At 39.3% G+C, this 18,065-nt stretch overlaps 1 protein-coding gene across 7 annotated transcripts in view; it reads left to right on the top strand.

The window, feature by feature from the left end:
* The window catches only part of hydin (HYDIN axonemal central pair apparatus protein), a 182,219-nt gene that overhangs the window by 142,252 nt on the left and 21,902 nt on the right, over window positions 1–18,065 (top strand). For 6 of the 7 annotated variants that reach the window (XM_047349154.1, XM_047349195.1, XM_047349179.1 and 3 more), the window contains exons 56-69: window positions 903–996; window positions 1,104–1,272; window positions 1,920–1,999; window positions 2,139–2,294; window positions 8,439–8,544; window positions 8,751–8,955; window positions 10,513–10,745; window positions 10,824–10,972; window positions 11,081–11,276; window positions 13,031–13,139; window positions 13,394–13,627; window positions 13,759–13,901; window positions 14,246–14,467; window positions 17,448–17,608. In XM_047349154.1, the coding sequence (XP_047205110.1) occupies window positions 903–996; window positions 1,104–1,272; window positions 1,920–1,999; window positions 2,139–2,294; window positions 8,439–8,544; window positions 8,751–8,955; window positions 10,513–10,745; window positions 10,824–10,972; window positions 11,081–11,276; window positions 13,031–13,139; window positions 13,394–13,627; window positions 13,759–13,901; window positions 14,246–14,467; window positions 17,448–17,608 (2,257 nt within the window). The remainder of the gene's footprint in view (window positions 1–902; window positions 997–1,103; window positions 1,273–1,919; window positions 2,000–2,138; window positions 2,295–8,438; window positions 8,545–8,750; window positions 8,956–10,512; window positions 10,746–10,823; window positions 10,973–11,080; window positions 11,277–13,030; window positions 13,140–13,393; window positions 13,628–13,758; window positions 13,902–14,245; window positions 14,468–17,447; window positions 17,609–18,065) is intronic. The other variant, XM_047349171.1, reaches the window with a different exon arrangement.

The following is an 18,065-nucleotide window of genomic DNA, read 5'->3' as shown; positions in this document are numbered from 1 at the left end:
CACAGAATTGTTCAGTGTAAAGTAGTCCATAGAGTACACTGGTCCAAAAGTAAAATGGCTCCAATCTTTCCGGACATGGATTCAAGCTGTGTGAAGTGTGTTTTGGACCTGTCCCTTCCTATCCCAATTTTGGAAATCTGTTTTTGGTTCACTTTCTGTAATCACCTCGACCACAGTACAGCCTTCTCCACTCATTGCTTTATTTGGGGTCCTCCCCAAAAACATATTACTGTCACCCCATCGTGCTGACTTTGTGGCCTTCTCACACTACTGGCTAGATGTATTATACTGATGCATTGGAAGTATCCTATCCCACCTACACATTCTCACCCGTTAAAAGTTGCCCTTTCTTTCATGAAATTGGAAAAAATTTTGTATTCTCTCAAAGGCTCTGAAATCACATTTTCGAGAATCTGGTCACCGCTTTTGGATCATGCTATGTCCTTGACACTCGATGTGACCCCACAAGTGGTGCTCCTCCTCACCCCTACTTGTAGTGGTGTACACACTTTATCAAACCTATAACACATATAGTAGCACAGAATATATTAAGTGACTGAGCATCTTAAAGAGTTATGGTTCTATATCTTTTGCCAGGGGCTTTTATTGTTGAACTTGTGTAGATGAGGCAGGAAAAGGAAACTGTAAAAACCACATTTAAACCTTTTCTTTAAACATTAATCTGGATCGGATGTGACTGGGTTTGAAATAGACAATCAAAAGCTAATGATGTAATCGACTGTCAGCAATTAGCAATCTCACCTCTAGGCCACACTAAATTCTACAGACCGGTCCTTTAACTCTGCCTCTTTCAGGTCATCTACATGGCTTATGACTGAATCACTGAGATGATTTTCTGAAAAACAATAATGACATCTTCCACACTGTTGTTTTTGTGACAGCAGCCAGTTTGGACTTTGGAACCATCAGAGCAAATGAAGATGCCAAACAGCAGCTCAAACTGACAAACAAAGGAAAATATGACTTAGCCTTCAAGTGAGCATGAATATTTTTGTCTTTACCTCTGTTTTCTCAGATTTAGGTAGAGTACGCTTTATGTAACAGAATGATTTTAATTGCTGTTTCTTGTTCTTGCTTTTAAGATTTTCAGTTGGATGTCCTGACCCAACACTTCCCACCATAAAGTCCATGTTCACAGTGTCTCCACAGAGCGGTACTCTGTTGCCCCGTGGGAAACCTACAGCTGTAGTGATTGTCTGCAGACCTGATAAAGAAGTCTCACTGAAAGAAGAATCCATCCTAAGTTGTCAGGTGTCATTCAATGACCCCCAGATGGAGGTTACATTGTTAAAAGCTGTTTGGAAAATCTTATTTTTTTACTTTCAGATTGGAAAATAAATGACCCTTAACTAATTTTTGTACTCCACCTTAATATAGTTCCTTACAGAGGTTTATATTTGCTCATTCTGATGGGATTTTAATGAATTAGATTAAGATTAGATTAGATTAATAACTGTAATTATTTTTTAAAAACAAGAACTAGGTACAAAGGTTGGAATTTGAGGGTTTTCTTTAAATCACTCAGTGTCAAAATTATACACACAAGGCAAAATTAAACAATGATTTAATAATAAAATAAAAAGTTTTAATCACTGTATTCAACTGTACAAATCTGTAAAATGACATAAGGAATTCAAGTTTATGTAAAATTGGAAATAATTATCTTGCTAGTTTAATGTAAAGCCGGAGTCAAATTCCAGTCCCTTAGAGTTTAGAGTATAACCGGGCCTCTGTAGAACTTGATAAGATGCTGAAAAGCTAATTTAGCCTTTTGATTCAGGTGTGTTAGAACAGAAAGCATCTAATATTTACAAAATAGTGGCTCTTGAGTTGTAGTCCACTGTTCTAAAGCAACAATTTCTTGAAAAAATAAGTGACTAACCCTAACCCTTCTGCAGGTGATTGAACCCAGCATTAAAGGAGGAGAAACCATAGCCACCTTAGACATCAAGATTTCACTGCAGGCTGTTTTCTCCAGGTTACTATTATCAGTAATATTCATTTTCCTGTTGCACAGAGCATTATTGCATAATAACAGAATTAATACACAATTCCAGCACCAGTTGTGTTCTTTGAATGTTTAGTGAGGATGATCAAATATCTGTGTGTCTCTTCAGATACAAGATAACACCTGCGTGGGACATTGACTTTGGTCCGCTGATTTATGGCACTGACAAATCCCAGAACTTCACAATAGAAAACTATGGACACTTCCCAATACATTTCACCCTCAGTCGCATGATCTCAGAACTTGGAATCCAAGCAAGGCCAGGGTAGGAATACAGATCAGGGTTTGTTATTTGCTAAGAAAAGCCTTTGAAAGTTTTAAATGTTTTAATTGTTCCTTAGTAATCAACAGTATACCATAGAAACCTGTACAAAAAATTATCAATGTTGACACTACAAAATGCAACATATATGTAACTCTTAAGGCTTTTGGACTTCTATATTTCCTGTGAAAACTGTGTCTTATATTTTATGTCTTTTTTGAAATTGCATTTTGATTCTAAGATTAAGGGCAGAACAAGTTTTGCCAACTCAGAACAGTACAGGGCATTTCACAGTTGGAACCTGAAACCTTAAATATATTTTGTTTTTGATAACAACCTATCTAGTATAAATGTTTACTCCATCTATTACTACCTGAAACAGATGACAAACTATTTGTCACGATGTGGTTTTGGATCGGACCAAAGTGCAGACAAGAACTCGGCAGGATCATCTTTGTAATTTAAAGAATTATTTACCAGGTCAAAAACGTAGCAAAATCACTGCTGGTTTCCCAAGGCAAGACGTGGCAAAAAACAAAGCATAATTATGGACGAGAACGAGGTGTGATGAACACAAGGAACCAGCAACGAACAAAGACACAAAACCAACTTATATACTGTGAGATAACAAAGGCAGATAATCAACGGAACCAGGAACAGGTGTGACAAGGAGGCAGGGAAGCAGAAGGAACAGGTGAACAAATACAAAGGCTGAGGATGGGCAAAGTAACTAATAAACAATAAACAGAAACACAAACCAAGCAAACCTATAGACACAGATAAATAATCAAATGGGGAATAAGAAAACTAGAATAATCATGACTAAAGTAAACAGAGAAACTAGAGGGAACATAGGAACAACAATAACAACCTAAGAACAAACAAAGAACCCATAAAGAAAACCCGAATACAGAAGTAAACAAATCTAACCACACTGACTGGAAAGGAAACAGAAAATAAACTAGTAAACAAGAAGAGTGCAAAGGAACAAATAATAAAACACAATTAAACACAAAGATACTAAAGAGAAATAAAACTAGAGAATCCAGGGAAGACCAAGAACTATAATAATTACAATAATAATAATAATAATAAACCATACCAAGTAATAAGAAAACAACCATAAAAGAACTTAAGAAGAAAACACTAGGAGGTGGAAGAGGGAGAAAAGAAAACATGATACAAAAACCGAAATATTCTAGAATTGCGCCGCTCAAGGTGGCAGCAGGTTGGAGTAGCTCTGTTACTTTTGATTCTGATTTATTCTTTTTTGGGAACTATTCCTCTTGTGGTGGATACAGTTGATTTTTTTTGTATGACTGTCCACTCCAGTGTCGGATGCTGTGCAGCTTGGAGGATTTTTCTTAATACTTTCTATTTTTGGACATTTGTTATGATGCATTGCCATGGCAACAGGGTTGTTTCTTACAACCGGGAGCAGCTGATTAATATCTCAAAAGCTCAAATAATACTTCAACTACAACCCCAAATCCCTGATGAGTTGAAAAGGAGACGCCGTGGATGCAGAGCAGGAGCTAAGAGAAGAGAGAGAAGGAGGAAGTTCAAACCATCTCTTCCGTCGATTTTGATGGGCAATGTGAGATCGTTTGGAAACAAGTTGGATGAACTCCAAGCCCTACAAAGGACCCAGCCAGAGTACCGGGCATGCAGTATCATGTGTTTTACTGAGACATGGCTGCAGGATTATATCCTCCAGCGTCTCTCTGCCGGGCTTTTTAACCATACGAGCAGACAGAGATTTAAAGAGGAGCGGCAAATGTAAAGGAGGTGGACTGGCAGTACTTGTGAACAACAGATGGTGTAATCCAGGACATGTTACTGTGAAGTGTCATCTCTGCAGTCCAGATATTGACCTGTTGGCAGTAAGTTTTCGTCCATATTATTTACCCAGAGAGTTCACCAGTGTTATTTTGGTAACAGTTTACGTTCCACCTTCCGCTGTTGCTGACACTGCATGTGATGCCATCAGCTCAGTTGTTGCTAAGCTACAGACACAAAACCCCAATGCTTTTGTGGCAATTTCTGGTGATTTTAACCATGCTTCACTCTCTGCTACACTTCCAACGTTCAACTATTTGTCAGCTGCTCTACCAGAGAAAACAAAACATTGGATTTGTTTTATGCAAATGTCAAGGACTCATACATCTCTACAGCACAACCTCCTCTAGGCAAGTCAGATCACAATCTTGTTTTTCTCTGCTCGAAATATAAGCCCCTTGTTCAGAGGCAACCTGTAATAAAGAGGACTGTTAGAAAATGGTCACAGGAAGCTGAAGAAGCTCTGCAAGGTTGCTTTGAGGCTACAGACTGGGACGCACTGTGCCAGCCACATGGAGAGGACATCAATGCCATGACTGAGTGTGTGACTGACTATATAAACTTCTGTGTGGATAACATCATCCCCACCAGAACCGTGAGATGCTTCCCCAATAACAAACCTTGGATCACCAGTGACCTGAAGGACCTGCTTAACAAGAAAAAAAGAGCCTTCAGAGAGGGAGACAGAGAATTATTGAGGAGTTTACAGAAGCAACTTAAAGTTAAGATAAGAGACAGCAAGGAGGTGTACAAGAAGAAGCTGGAGAGCAAGCTCCAGCAAAACAATATCAGAGATGTATGGACAGGGATGAAGAAGATCACAGGCTGCAAGCAGAAAGAAGATCAGACCGATGGAGGTCTGGACAGAGCCAATGAACTGAACACATTCTTCAATAGGTTCAGTTCAGAAACAAGCTTCGCATCCTCCTCTCCTGCTCACAGCCAAACAGACATTCCACCTTCCTTTGACCCACAGGACCCACAGCTGTCCAGTAACACCTCACATTTTCTTCTACATATTTGCCTTCAACCATATCAGAAGATGCTAATGCTTCCTTTGCTTCCCCCTTCCACCTGTGTGTCTCAAGACGTCAGGTGAAGAGACAACTGGAGAGACTGAATAGGAATAAGGCTGCAGGTCCAGATCATGTCAGCCCTAGAGTCCTGAAGGTCTGTGCAGAGCAGCTCTGTGGGATTCTGCAGCACCTCTTCAACCTTAGCCTGGCCCAGAAGAAGGTTCCGGTGTTGTGGAAGACCTCCTGTCTTGTTCCGGTACCAAAGAAAACTCACCCATTAGTCCTCAATGACTATAGACCTGTTGCCCTGACATCCCACATCATGAAGGTCCTAGAGAGACTCCTGTTGGCCCACCTGAGTAAGCAAACAGTAAACCATCAGGACCCCCTTCAGTTTGCTTATCGCTGTGGAGTTGGAGTTGAAGATGCCATCATACACCTGCTTCAACAAACCCACTGTCATCTGGACAAAGCCAGCAGCACTGTGAGGATCATGTTCTTTGATTTCTCCAGTGCATTTAATACAATCCAACCTGATTTGCTTTGTCAGAAACTCCAGAAGACTCAGGTGGAGGCCTCAACAATCTCCTGGATCAAAGACTACCTGACAAACAGACCACAGTTTGTGAGACTGAAGGGTTGTGAGTCTAACCAGGTAGTCAGCAGCACAGGAGCACCACAGGGGACTGTACTCTCACCATTCCTTTTCACTCTGTACACCTCAGACTTCCAGTACAACACAGACTCCTGTCATCTGCAGAAATACTCGGATGATTCTGCAGTCGTGGGGTGGATCAGAGATGGACAAGAAGATGAGTACAGGAAGGTGGTGGACCGCTTTGTGGCATGGTGTGGAAACAATCATCTCACGTTGAACGTGACTAAAACAAAGGAGATGATTTTAGATTTTAAGAGAAACAGGAATAAGTCAAAAACTATTTCTATCATTGGAGAAGAGGTGGAGGTGGTGGAGGAGTATAAATACCTCGGTGTTCACTTGGACAACAGACTAGAGTGAAGATGCAACTGTGAAGCCATCTACAAGAAGGGACAGAGCAGACTGTACAGGTCCTTCTCAAAATATTAGCATATTGTGATAAAGTTAATTATTTTCCATAATGTAATGATGAAAATTTAACATTCATATATTTTAGATTCATTGCACACTAACTGAAATATTTCAGGTCTTTTATTGTCTTAATACGGATGATTTTGGCATACAGCTCATAAAAACCCAAAATTCCTATCTCACAAAATTAGCATATTTCATCCGACCAATAAAAGAAACGTGTTTTTAATACAAAAAACGTCAACCTTCAAATAATCATGTACAGTTATGCACTCAATACTTGGTCGAGAATCCTTTGGCAGAAATGACTGCTTCAATGCGGCGTGGCATGGAGGCAATCAGCCTGTGGCACTGCTGAGGTCTTATGGAGGCCCAGGATGCTTCGATAGCGGCCTTTAGCTCATCCAGAGTGTTGGGTCTTGAGTCTCTCAACGTTCTCTTCACAATATCCCACAGATTCTCTATGGGGTTCAGGTCAGGAGAGTTGGCAGGCCAATTGAGCACAGTGATACCATGGTCAGTAAACCATTTACCAGTGGTTTTGGCACTGTGAACAGGTGCCAGGTCGTGCTGAAAAATGAAATCTTCATCTCCATAAAGCTTTTCAGCAGATGGAAGCATGAAGTGCTCCAAAATCTCCTGATAGCTAGCTGCATTGACCCTGCCCTTGATAAAACACAGTGGACCAACACCAGCAGCTGACACTTCACCCCAGACCATCACTGACTGTGGGTACTTGACACTGGACTTCTGGCATTTTGGCATTTCCTTCTCCCCAGTCTTCCTCCAGACTCTGGCACCTTGATTTCCGAATGACATGCAGAATTTGCTTTCATCCGAAAAAAGTACTTTGGACCACTGAGCAACAGTCCAGTGCTGCTTCACTGTAGCCCAGGTCAGGTGCTTCTGCCGCTGTTTCTTGTTCAAAAGTGGCTTGACCTGGGGAATGCGGCACCTGTAGCCCATTTCCTGCACACGCCTGTGCATGGTGGCTCTGGATGTTTCTACTCCAGACTCAGTCCACTGCTACCGCAGGTCCCCTGAGGTCTGGAATCGGCCCTTCTCCACAATCTTCCTCAGGGTCCGGTCACCTCTTTTCGCTGTGCAGCGTTTTCTGACACACTTTTTCCTTCCCACAGACTTCCCACTGAGGTGCCTTGATACAGCACTCTGGGAACAACCTATTCGTTCAGAAATTTCTTTCTGTGTCTTACCCTCTTGCTTGAGGGTGTCAATAGTGGCCTTCTGGACAGCAGTCAGGTCGGCAGTCTTACCCATGATTGTGGTTTTGAGTGATGAACCAGGCTGGGAGTTTTAAAGGCCTCAGGAATCTTTTGCAGGTGTTTAGAGTTAACTTGTTGATTCAGATGATTAGGTTCATAGCTCGTTTAGAGACCCTTTTAATAATATGCTAATTTTGTGAGATAGGAATTTTGGGTTTTCATGAGCTGTATGACAAAATCATCCGTATTAAGACAATAAAAGACCTGAAATATTTCAGTTAGTGTGCAATGAATCTAAAATATATGAATGTTAAATTTTCATCATTACATTATGGAAAATAATGAACTTTATCACAATATGCTAATATTTTGAGAAGGACCTGTACTTCTTGAGGAAGCTTAGTTCCTTTGGTGTTTGCAGCAAGATGCTGCATATCTTCTATAAGTCTGTTGTGGAGAGTGTGATCTCTTCTACCATCATCTGCTGGGGAAGCAGCATCAGAGCCAGGGACTTAAAAAAACTCAACAAGCTGATAAAAAAGGCTGACTCTGTTCTGGGTACTCCTCTGGAACCTCTGGAGATCATTGTGGAAAGAAGGATTCTTCATAAAATGAAGGACATTATGGAGAACCCTGAGTATCCTCTTCATGAGACTGTCCTACAACAACAGAGTGTCTTCAGTCAGAGGCTTCTTCAGATCTGCTGTAAGACGGAGCGCTACAGGAGATCCTTCCTGCCCACAGCCATCAGCATCTACAACGGCTCTTTGAGGAAACCTTCATAATATGAGCTATAACAACATTTAATTTCTCTTTGGGATTAATAAAGTATTTTTGAATTGAATTGAATTGAAAAGGTAAACAAACACAAAGCCACAAACAGAGTCCAAAAATGTCACTCCGTGACACTATTTGTTTATTAGCTCATTAAATTAGGAATTAAGGTTATTTGAAGATTTTTCCATTAAACAGAGTTTTCTGTCTTTTATTCTGACTTTAGAGGACGAACCAGAGTCCTACCTAGAGACAGTGTTTCAGCAAAGTCCACCGGGTCCACTTCTGAATCAAGACAAGATCTTCCTCACAGAGAATCGAGTACTCGGGAAGTAAGCAACTGCTGCTACTTCCTTTTTAACGGACATCACTTGGGTTGCATCATATGTGCAAGAGATATTTAGTCTTTTGTGACCGTTTTTTTATATCTATAAAACAGAAACATAAATGCAAGTTAGCGTGATAACGATTTGAGTTTGCTATTAGTTTTTCTTTCCAACTATTTCCTCCTCTAAATTCTCCTATATGTTGCATCCAGACTTGCCTCAACATGGGCGTTTTCACATTGTCTCCCTACACTGGAAACTTGCAGCCTGGGTCTCAGCAGCAGATAACCGTGGTCTGTGTGGCTGAGCAGCTTGGCATTTGGAACCAGGGCCTGCTTATTGACATCAGTGGCCGCGACCCCTCAGACCAGCCTGACGGGATCCCATATAGACTGTTTGCTGAAGTCTGCAAACCAGGTGAGAGATGTGTGTGTCCCGACATGAAAAACCTGATGTAAAAATAATATATATGCGCGATTCACATCTAAACAGGATGATTTTCAGCTGGTGAGTAATATGATTAGAAATAAAATTTGCCTCCAATGGGAGGAGATTCACCTGTCTGCAAAAGATCCATTTGCAGGAAAAATATATTTAAACGTATTATCTCTTAGCATCAAATTGCAAAAGATTTTTTCAATTTTTTTTAATGTCATTTAGCAGCTAGACCTCATACTTTTAGGTGGGCTGCCTGTTTTACTTTAATTCCTATACACATGGACATCACTCAATTGGCCTCATTCTACAGAAAAAATGTTTTTTTCTAAAAAGAATTTAAGATTTCTATTATCTTAAAATAGAATTATTTTGAGTTCTATAATCTCACATTAAAACAAAAGTGCACTGAGAATATTTTGAAACATTTTGTAAGTAATTATTTGTTTCTATGTTTAAGAAGATACAAATTGTATTGTAGGAGTCAGGACAAAACTGTCTCTGGACTGAAAAGGTTGCTGACCCCTGGTTTAGGGCAAACAGAAAAAGGGGTACAAATAGCAAAAATAAAAGCTTTGGAGAGTATCTACACTTCAAAGGAGTATACATGAACTGTTAGTGGGTTGGTTGGGAACAGACATCTGGTTTTACAGGAAATAAAATAAACCAGAACCCAATGGGAAAATATCATAAAATGGAATAAGGTAAACATGGAAAAGAAACTTTGCAATATCTATAACTGAACAAACACTAACAAAATAAAACTGGAATTATACACAGAAACTAAACCCTACCCTACCTGACCAAGAAGAGAGGTCTTTAAATAGAAACAGAAAATAGAGGGTGTTCAACATACATTAAGGAAACGTCCAACTACACATAAACAAAGCAGAGCACCAAACCCAACCATGAAGACTAATAAAACAGATTGAATTATATTGTAAGCAGCCACAAGTTGAAGAGTGACTACATCTGATCAGAGAGAATGAGTGTAAGAACAGGAACCAAACACAGACTAGGAACTAATAAGCAGTAGACCTGCAGAGCACAACTAGATATAAGAAAGACTCAAAACCTACAGGAGACTGGAAACCTCAGAAACAGTAAGAAAACATATCACTGAACAGAAAGGGCCTGACTATCCAAAATAAAACAGGAAGCTACTGATAGGAAACCAAAGAAAACTGTAAATGCAAGAAACCTAACTACCCAAACATGATAAACAAAGTCCAATACGTGACACTTGTGACCTGTGCCATGCAAAGGAATAGACCACAGCAACAACAATCCAGAAACATTCCTGCCTTGGTTGGGGCTGTGTTTACTTAACAAAAACTGGAACTAAGATAAAAACTACACTCTGATCTGTTGGTTTAAAATTATATGGCTGCATCCACCAGCCTAAAGACTAAGCATCTGTGATAAAAGTCCTGGAACTGTTGTAAACTGGACATTTTGCCACAAAGAAAAGACGTTGACTACAAAACCTGAACACATTTTTCTTAAGGTTTTTGTTTTTCTTTCTCTCTTTTTGGCCAGGCATTGTGGTCGACCCGACATCTATCTTTGAAGAACACTATTTGTGTCAAAACAGTAGCCAGCTGTCCTCCGAGCAGTTCTGCAATGCTGAAGGAATTTTTGTCCTAGATGAGAAAAGATTTATCTTCAACAATGTTCTGGTGGGGCAAACCGCTCGGGCCCGCTTCAAACTCACCAACAACAACAAGGTCCCCTGCACACTCAACTTGGCCATCAAATATGGAGGGACTAAGGTGAGACTTTTAAAGCTGTCTGTTAACTACATGTTTCAAGCGTTAAGATGGAAAAATCAATGATGTGTTTGCTTTCAGACACCCCGACAGTTGGAGGTATTTGACTTGCCTGCAACAACTCTGAACATATCCAACCAGTCACACGCCTTTGCTGTGGTCACCTTCACACCACAAGCAATCCGATCTTACAGCGCTGTATTTGAGGCTACGGTGAAGGGGCACTGCAGGTGAAATTCATTAGTCCAATTAAACTGTGCTGTGAGAAGAGTTAAACGGTAATCCCACACCCACCATGAAAGACATGTGTACAGCTGTATTTCTATTGCTGTCTCTAGATCAAAACATACATTCATGAGCCAAACCCTGGAGTTTCAGCTAACTGGTAAGGGGATTCTACCCAGTGTCTGTGTTCTGGGTCCAGCTGGTGGAAACAGCACAGGAAAGCCAGTGATACAGTTCGGACGGGCTTTGGTGGGCCGAAGACATACTTTACCATTGGTGCTTCTCAACGATGGAAATGTTGTAGCTGAGGTGAGTTTTGGTAAACAAATTTTGCAATGTTTTTATTTTTTATTGAGCCCCTACATTCCTTAAAGATTGATATTTCTGTTAATTATTGTGTTCACAAAAAACAACTACCTCTAATAATAGTTAATTCAATTCAATTCAAAAATACTTTATTAATCCCAAAGGGAAATTAAATGTTATAGAAACCTACATAATATGAGCTATAACAACATTTAATTTCCCTTTGGGATTAATAAAGTATTTTTGAATTGAATTGAATTGAATTGAATTCAATTAATGCTACTTCAGCTCCATATCGTTCCATACACATTTATTGGCACCTCTATTAGAGATGTATAGAACATTAAACTAAGCTAATCTTGAATGGCAGTAGTATAGTCCCTCATAAAAATATAAAAAAATCTAACTTTTAAAAGTACATTTATTTAAGCCATCTTGGGGTCACTGGGTCTCCATAATAACCGTTGGACACGATCTACATGCCAACTGATTGTTTAGGAAACATTCCAGGAAAAGGTCTTCTGTCCTACATCACAAACTCTACTTGGACTTTACTGGAACTGTGTGCTTGGCTCTGATCAGAAAACCTTGAGCTCCCCGTCGTCTGGAAACGATAGATGAATATGTGGAAAAACATCTAATTTTCGTTTTTTATGAATTGTGGAGGATCTGTAATCCTGTTGGCCTTTTCAAGCTTGGGGCATTTGTTACTGTGTGTAGTATCACCGACTTTTTTAAATGCCAGGACATTTTAAATAAAAATCTGGTGGCCTCTGCTAGAAAACTGAAATGTGTCTACACTCAACAGGATAATGATCCAAATATAACCAAATCAACACAGAAATGGTTCAAAAGACACAAAATCAACTTTCTTCCATTGTCATCTCAGTCCCACGACCTAAATCATATGGAAAACCTTTGAGGTTAGCCGAACAGAAGAGAGGACTTGAGGCTCTGGATGATCTAGAGATTGTGCAGAAAGGAATTATTGCAGATTACTTGATTACCAGGGGTGTCAATGACTGTCGAGGGTGCTGTAAATGGTACACCCTGAAAACTGAAGCGTCATTCATTTTAACCCAAAGGCTGTGTTTATACTGTCGTCAGTTTCATTGTACAGTGTGACAATGATGACGATATTCTTATCAGAGTTCATTGAAGCTCTTCTGCAGGATGAAATAATAAATAGTTGGATAATGATTTTAAGCCATATGTTAATTCAAGTTAATGACTTTTGTTTATGCCAAGTTATTTTTTCACATAAGATAACAGTAGCCTCTTAGCTGTTAAGTAGAGGTAGAAACTAGGGTTAGCTATGCTCAAAGAACTGGTCATAATGTCATTTACAGTAGACAGGCTATATGTTATACATTGTTCTCTTTTGCATATTCATTTTGCTATCCAGATTAAATTTTTGTAAATATGTGTTATGGGGCTGTTGTTGTAATTCTTTTACCAATCACTCTTAATCTGGTAACCTAAACATTAACCCACTTTAACCTGTTTTGGGTAGCGAACCAATCCCATCACGCTTGATAAAACCCATAATTCAACTTTGTCATGTTAAATCAACCCAGAGCTGATTTTAGGGAAAATTTGACCCTCGGTCCAGTTTTACAAACCAATTTGTATTACCAGTTTTAAGACAGTTCGAAGGCATATCAAAATAAATACTTACAAGTACTGTAACAATAAGGCATTGACAAAAAATTTCAATAGAGAATTTGAACTTTTTTTTCCTGTATTTGTTTCGAAAGGTCCAGATTGACCTGGTGGATAAACATGATGTGTTCACAATCAAAGCTCCTGCTGATAGCACCAACGACACTGTCCACTTGGCACATCTTCAGCAAATCCCTGCATCAGGTAACAAGTGTTTTCTTGTGAAATGTCAATTATATCTTTTTTTAAAGTTGTTTCTTGTTTTGTGTTTTAGTTATACTTTGGTTTTGCAGTTCTAACAGTTTTGGTGTGTCTTGTTCTTTTTTATATTTTTTTACAGTTTTTTTTTTTTTAACACCAAAGCTGTTTTATAGCTGTTTAATTGTAGAGCATGTTGGTAACAAAATGTTTTCATATTTCTGTGATTTTCCTGACAAACATTGTTCCCTGTGCTCCAGAGGGTCAGTTGGTCCATAGAGCCACTGCGAGGCTTGACGTAAACGAACAGAAGAGGTTTGAGGTCAGCTTCTGCTCCACTAAATCTGTGACTGCTGAGACAACAATGACTGTGCAGGTGAAAGACAACCAGTACAGCAACATCACAATACATGTGACGGGAGAAGCTTATCAGGAGATCGTGTCTCTCGATAATATCAGCAGGTCAACGCAGGATGGAGAAGATGAAGTGGAAGGTATGAAAAAAGGAGGTGATTGAGAGGGAATGGAGAGAGGTTTTACTTCTTACTAAAATTATTTAATTAAAAAAAATTAAGGCTTGTGTCAAGCCTTATGGTTTTCTAAGACATATGTTTCTCTTTCAAAGGTTTTTATGAGATGCTTAATTTTGGTGATTGCCATGTAGATTGTAAATACCAAGAAAGCTTCACTATGACCAACCACAGCAGCAGCCAAGTGGTGAGGTTTGAGTGGCCTCCCAGTGAACCCAACATCACGTTTTCACCAAAGGTACAGCTCCAAAATGAAAAACTTAAACAACGGAATAGGATTTTATTTAGATTGATTCAGTTTATTTATGTGTACAAATATCGATATTTACACAATACCTTTAGTGCACAAGCACAATTATTTATCAAATCCACAAATTAAACCACAAAATGTTGCATCAACTCATCCTTCATTCTTATTTGTATTCAGTAAGCTTGCTTCCCTTTACCTAAATTTGTTTTAGTATTTTTTGGTAATATGCTTTTTTTTATTTTTATCTCATTCTGAAAATATTCCTATGTTTCATTAATTTTATTGTTTTAAGGGTCATATTTATATGATATTACGTTTTTTGTTTTACACAGGTTGGGCACATTCACGCTGGTTGCTCTAAGGAGGTGACCATCACCTTTTGTTTCAGTCAGCCAGTTACTCTGAAGCAGCCAATGAGATGTAAGATTTGTCAGGTGATGTTCAAGCAGCCAATAGAAGAGGTGGCTGACTGGGATGACCGTCACAAATCAGTGAAATGGCAAAATGCTTCAGACATGGTTTCTGAAGAATCTCAACAGCCTGAGATTAAAAAGGTAGAAATGGTCTCTCTGATGTTGTTTCAGATGTGCACAAAATGGAAAAACTCTCATATACAAAGTCATATTCAAAAATAAGAATATTATGGGAAAGTTAATTTATTTCTGTAGCTTAGTTTACTTAGTAAAACACATCATATACAGGTCCTTCTCAAAAAATTAGCATATTGTGATAAAGTTCATTATTTTCTATAATGTAATGATGAAAATTTAACATTCATATATTTTAGATTCATTGCACACTAACTGAAATATTTCAGGTCTTTCATTGTCTTAATACAGATGATTTTGGCATACAGTTCATGAAAACCCAAAATTCCTATCTCACAAAATTAGCATATTTCATCCGACCAATAAAAGAAAAGTGTTTTTAATACAAAAAACGTCAACCTTCAAATAATCATGTACAGTTATGCACTCAATACTTGGTCGGGAATCCTTTTGCAGAAATGACTGCTTCAATGCGGCGTGGCATGGCGGCAATCAGCCTGTGGCACTGCTGAGGTCTTATGGAGGCCCAGGATGCTTCGATAGCGGCCTTTAGCTCATCCAGAGTGTTGGGTCTTGAGTCTCTCAACGTTCTCTTCACAATATCCCACAGATTCTCTATGGGGTTCAGGTCAGGAGAGTTGGCAGGCCAATTGAGCACAGTGATACCATGGTCAGTAAACCATTTACCAGTGGTTTTGGCAAGGTGAGCAGGTGCCAGGTCGTGCTGAAAAATGAAATCTTCATCTCCATAAAGCTTTTCAGCAGATGGAAGCATGAAGTGCTCCAAAATCTCCTGATAGCTAGCTGCATTGACCCTGCCCTTGATAAAACACAGTGGACCAACACCAGCAGCTGACACGGCACCCCAGACCATCACTGACTGTGGGTACTTGACACTGGACTTCTGGCATTTTGGCATTTCCTTCTCCCCAGTCTTCCTCCAGACTCTGGCACCTTGATTTCCAAATGACATGCAGAATTTGCTTTCATCCGAAAAAAGTACTTTGGACCACTGAGCAACAGTCCAGTGCTGCTTCTCTGTAGCCCAGGTCAGGCGCTTCTGCCGCTGTTTCTGGTTCAAAAGTGGCTTGACCTGGGGAATATAGCACCTGTAGACCATTTCCTGCACACGCCTGTGCACGGTGGCTCTGGATGTTTCTACTCCAGACTCAGTCCACTGCTTCCGCAGGTCCCCCAAGGTCTGGAATCGGCCCTTCTCCACAATCTTCCTCAGGGTCCGGTCACCTCTTCTCGTTGTGCAGCGTTTTCTGCCACACTTTTTCCTTCCCTTCAGACTTCCCACTGAGGTGCCTTGATACAGCACTCTGGGAACAGCCTATTCGTTCAGAAATTTCTTTCTGTGTCTTACCCTCTTGCTTGAGGGTGTCAATAGTGGCCTTCTGGACAGCAGTCAGGTCGGCAGTCTTACCCATGATTGGGGTTTTGAGTGATGAACCAGGCTGGGAGTTTTAAAGGCCTCAGGAATCTTTTGCAGGTGTTTAGAGTTAACTCGTTGATTCAGATGATTAGGTTCATAGCTCGTTTAGAGACCCTTTTAATGATATGCTAATTTTGTGAGATAGGAATTTTGGGTTTTCATGAACTGTATGCCAAAATCATCCGTATTAAGACAATAAAAGACCTGAAATATTTCAGTTAGTGTGCAATGAATCTAAAATATATGAATGTTAAATTTTCATCATGACATTATGGAAAATAATGAACTTTATCACAATATGCTAATTTTTTGAGAAGGACCTGTAGATTAATTAAACACAGACAGATGTTTTTAAATCTTTATTTCAGATAATTATGTAGATTTTTCACTTACAGCTGATGAGAACATGACATTTAAGATGAAAATATTTCATCAGACCAATAAAAAATATTTTTAATACAGAAATTCAGGCTTAATGAAAAGTGTGTTTTAATACCGCTTAAAGGCTGTTATGTTTAAAAGGTACTTTTAATCTGACAAATAAGTCTCATCAGAACGCATATTCTACTTTATTGGATATGACTGTATGTATATATGTGTGTGTGTATGTGTGTTAGTGATATATATGGTTCATTAAACACAGTGATTGTTCTGGTTCTGCTAATTTTTAGGATTGTGGCCTATAGCTAATGAAAATTTAGTTTCTCATAAAGGTCAATTTCTTTGGCCTACACAACATGGTATACACTGCTGACTTCACAATTTTCCAGCAGACAGACACTGACATACATGGAAAATCGAGTGGAGGGAAAAAGTGGTAGAAAATGGTGGCATAATTAAGGCATATAACTGCATCCTGGAGATCATTGGCAAGCTAAGCCGATTCAAGAATTTGGAAAAGATTCACAAGGTGTGGAATGTAGCTAGAGTTATTGCTTTAACAGCCACCACAGACAGTCATATTCTGGACGTTGACTACAGATGTTGTATTACTTGTGTTAAGCCACTCCTGAACCAGAGACAGTAACGTAAAATGTCTCTTACTGAGGCTATGGAGACAAAGGACTAGCCAGCTCAGTGGTCCAAAATTCTCCTTTCAGATTGAAATAAATTTAACATTTCATTTCAAAATCAAGGTCACAAAATTCAACAGCTCAGCAGTGCCACAGGCTGACTGCCTTCAGGCCATGCCGCATTGAGTCAGCAATTCATGCAAAAGGAGCCCCAACCAAGGATTTTGTCCATATACTGTAAAGGACTTGGACATACCTTTCCAGGGATTTCTGTAAAACAGAAACGTTTTTCATGGTCTTATGTAATGTTCTAACTTTAATAATTAACAGAATTAAAGGCAAGAAACAGAATTTTAGGTTTTCATTAGTTGTATCCAATAAATTAAGAGAAAGAAACATAATCTGTACGGTATACAGCACGCGATTCACATTTTGAATTTAATTACTGAAATAATATATCAATGTTTTTGTATTTATTGAGAAAAACCTGTAAGTTGCTCATATCTGTTAATTAATTTGCCCTTTTTGAATGCAGGTGAAAGAGACAGATCCTGAGCCTCTCTGTTCTGTGGTTGAGGGATCTCAGTCGGAGCTGGATTTGGAAATCAGAGCAGTTTGTGATTATTCGAAGTTCAGCTGCAGCAGCAACACCATCCAGCTTAAAGATACCATGCTGTTCCAAACCAGGCTCCACCAGTAAGTCAGACTGAAACACTGTCTGCAAGCACATTACATCTGAGAATATTACATTATTTTTAAATGCTCTTTCCTTCATAATTTGAGTGGGTCCCTGAATAGGTCCTTTTGGAAAAAAAAGTGTTTTTTTCTCCCATGTTCTCCTTCAGCAAACCAGTGTTTTCTCGGGTACCCTTGTTTCCACACACAGTCCCTAGACATGCATGTTGGGTTAAATGATCTCTAAACTTTGTTAGCTGTAAGTGTATGTTTGCATTGTTGTGTGACTGTGTTGGCCCTGTGAAGAACTGGTGACCTGCCTTCCCCGAGGTCTTTGGAAAATGTAGGATTTGTTTTTCTCCACTGAATAAATTCACTAAAAGCTTTTCTGCATTAAAATTATGCTACTGCAATAAAAGTCTATTTTACATAGCCTGCCTATGAATACATGGCCTTTGTTAATCATGAGGACAACTTA

This window comes from Girardinichthys multiradiatus, chromosome 2 (assembly GCF_021462225.1).
Source record: "Girardinichthys multiradiatus isolate DD_20200921_A chromosome 2, DD_fGirMul_XY1, whole genome shotgun sequence".
Taxonomy (NCBI): Eukaryota; Metazoa; Chordata; class Actinopteri; order Cyprinodontiformes; family Goodeidae; genus Girardinichthys; species Girardinichthys multiradiatus.
The sequence above is the reverse complement of the archived record's forward strand: the minus strand, read 5'-3'. Positions and strand labels throughout refer to the sequence as shown.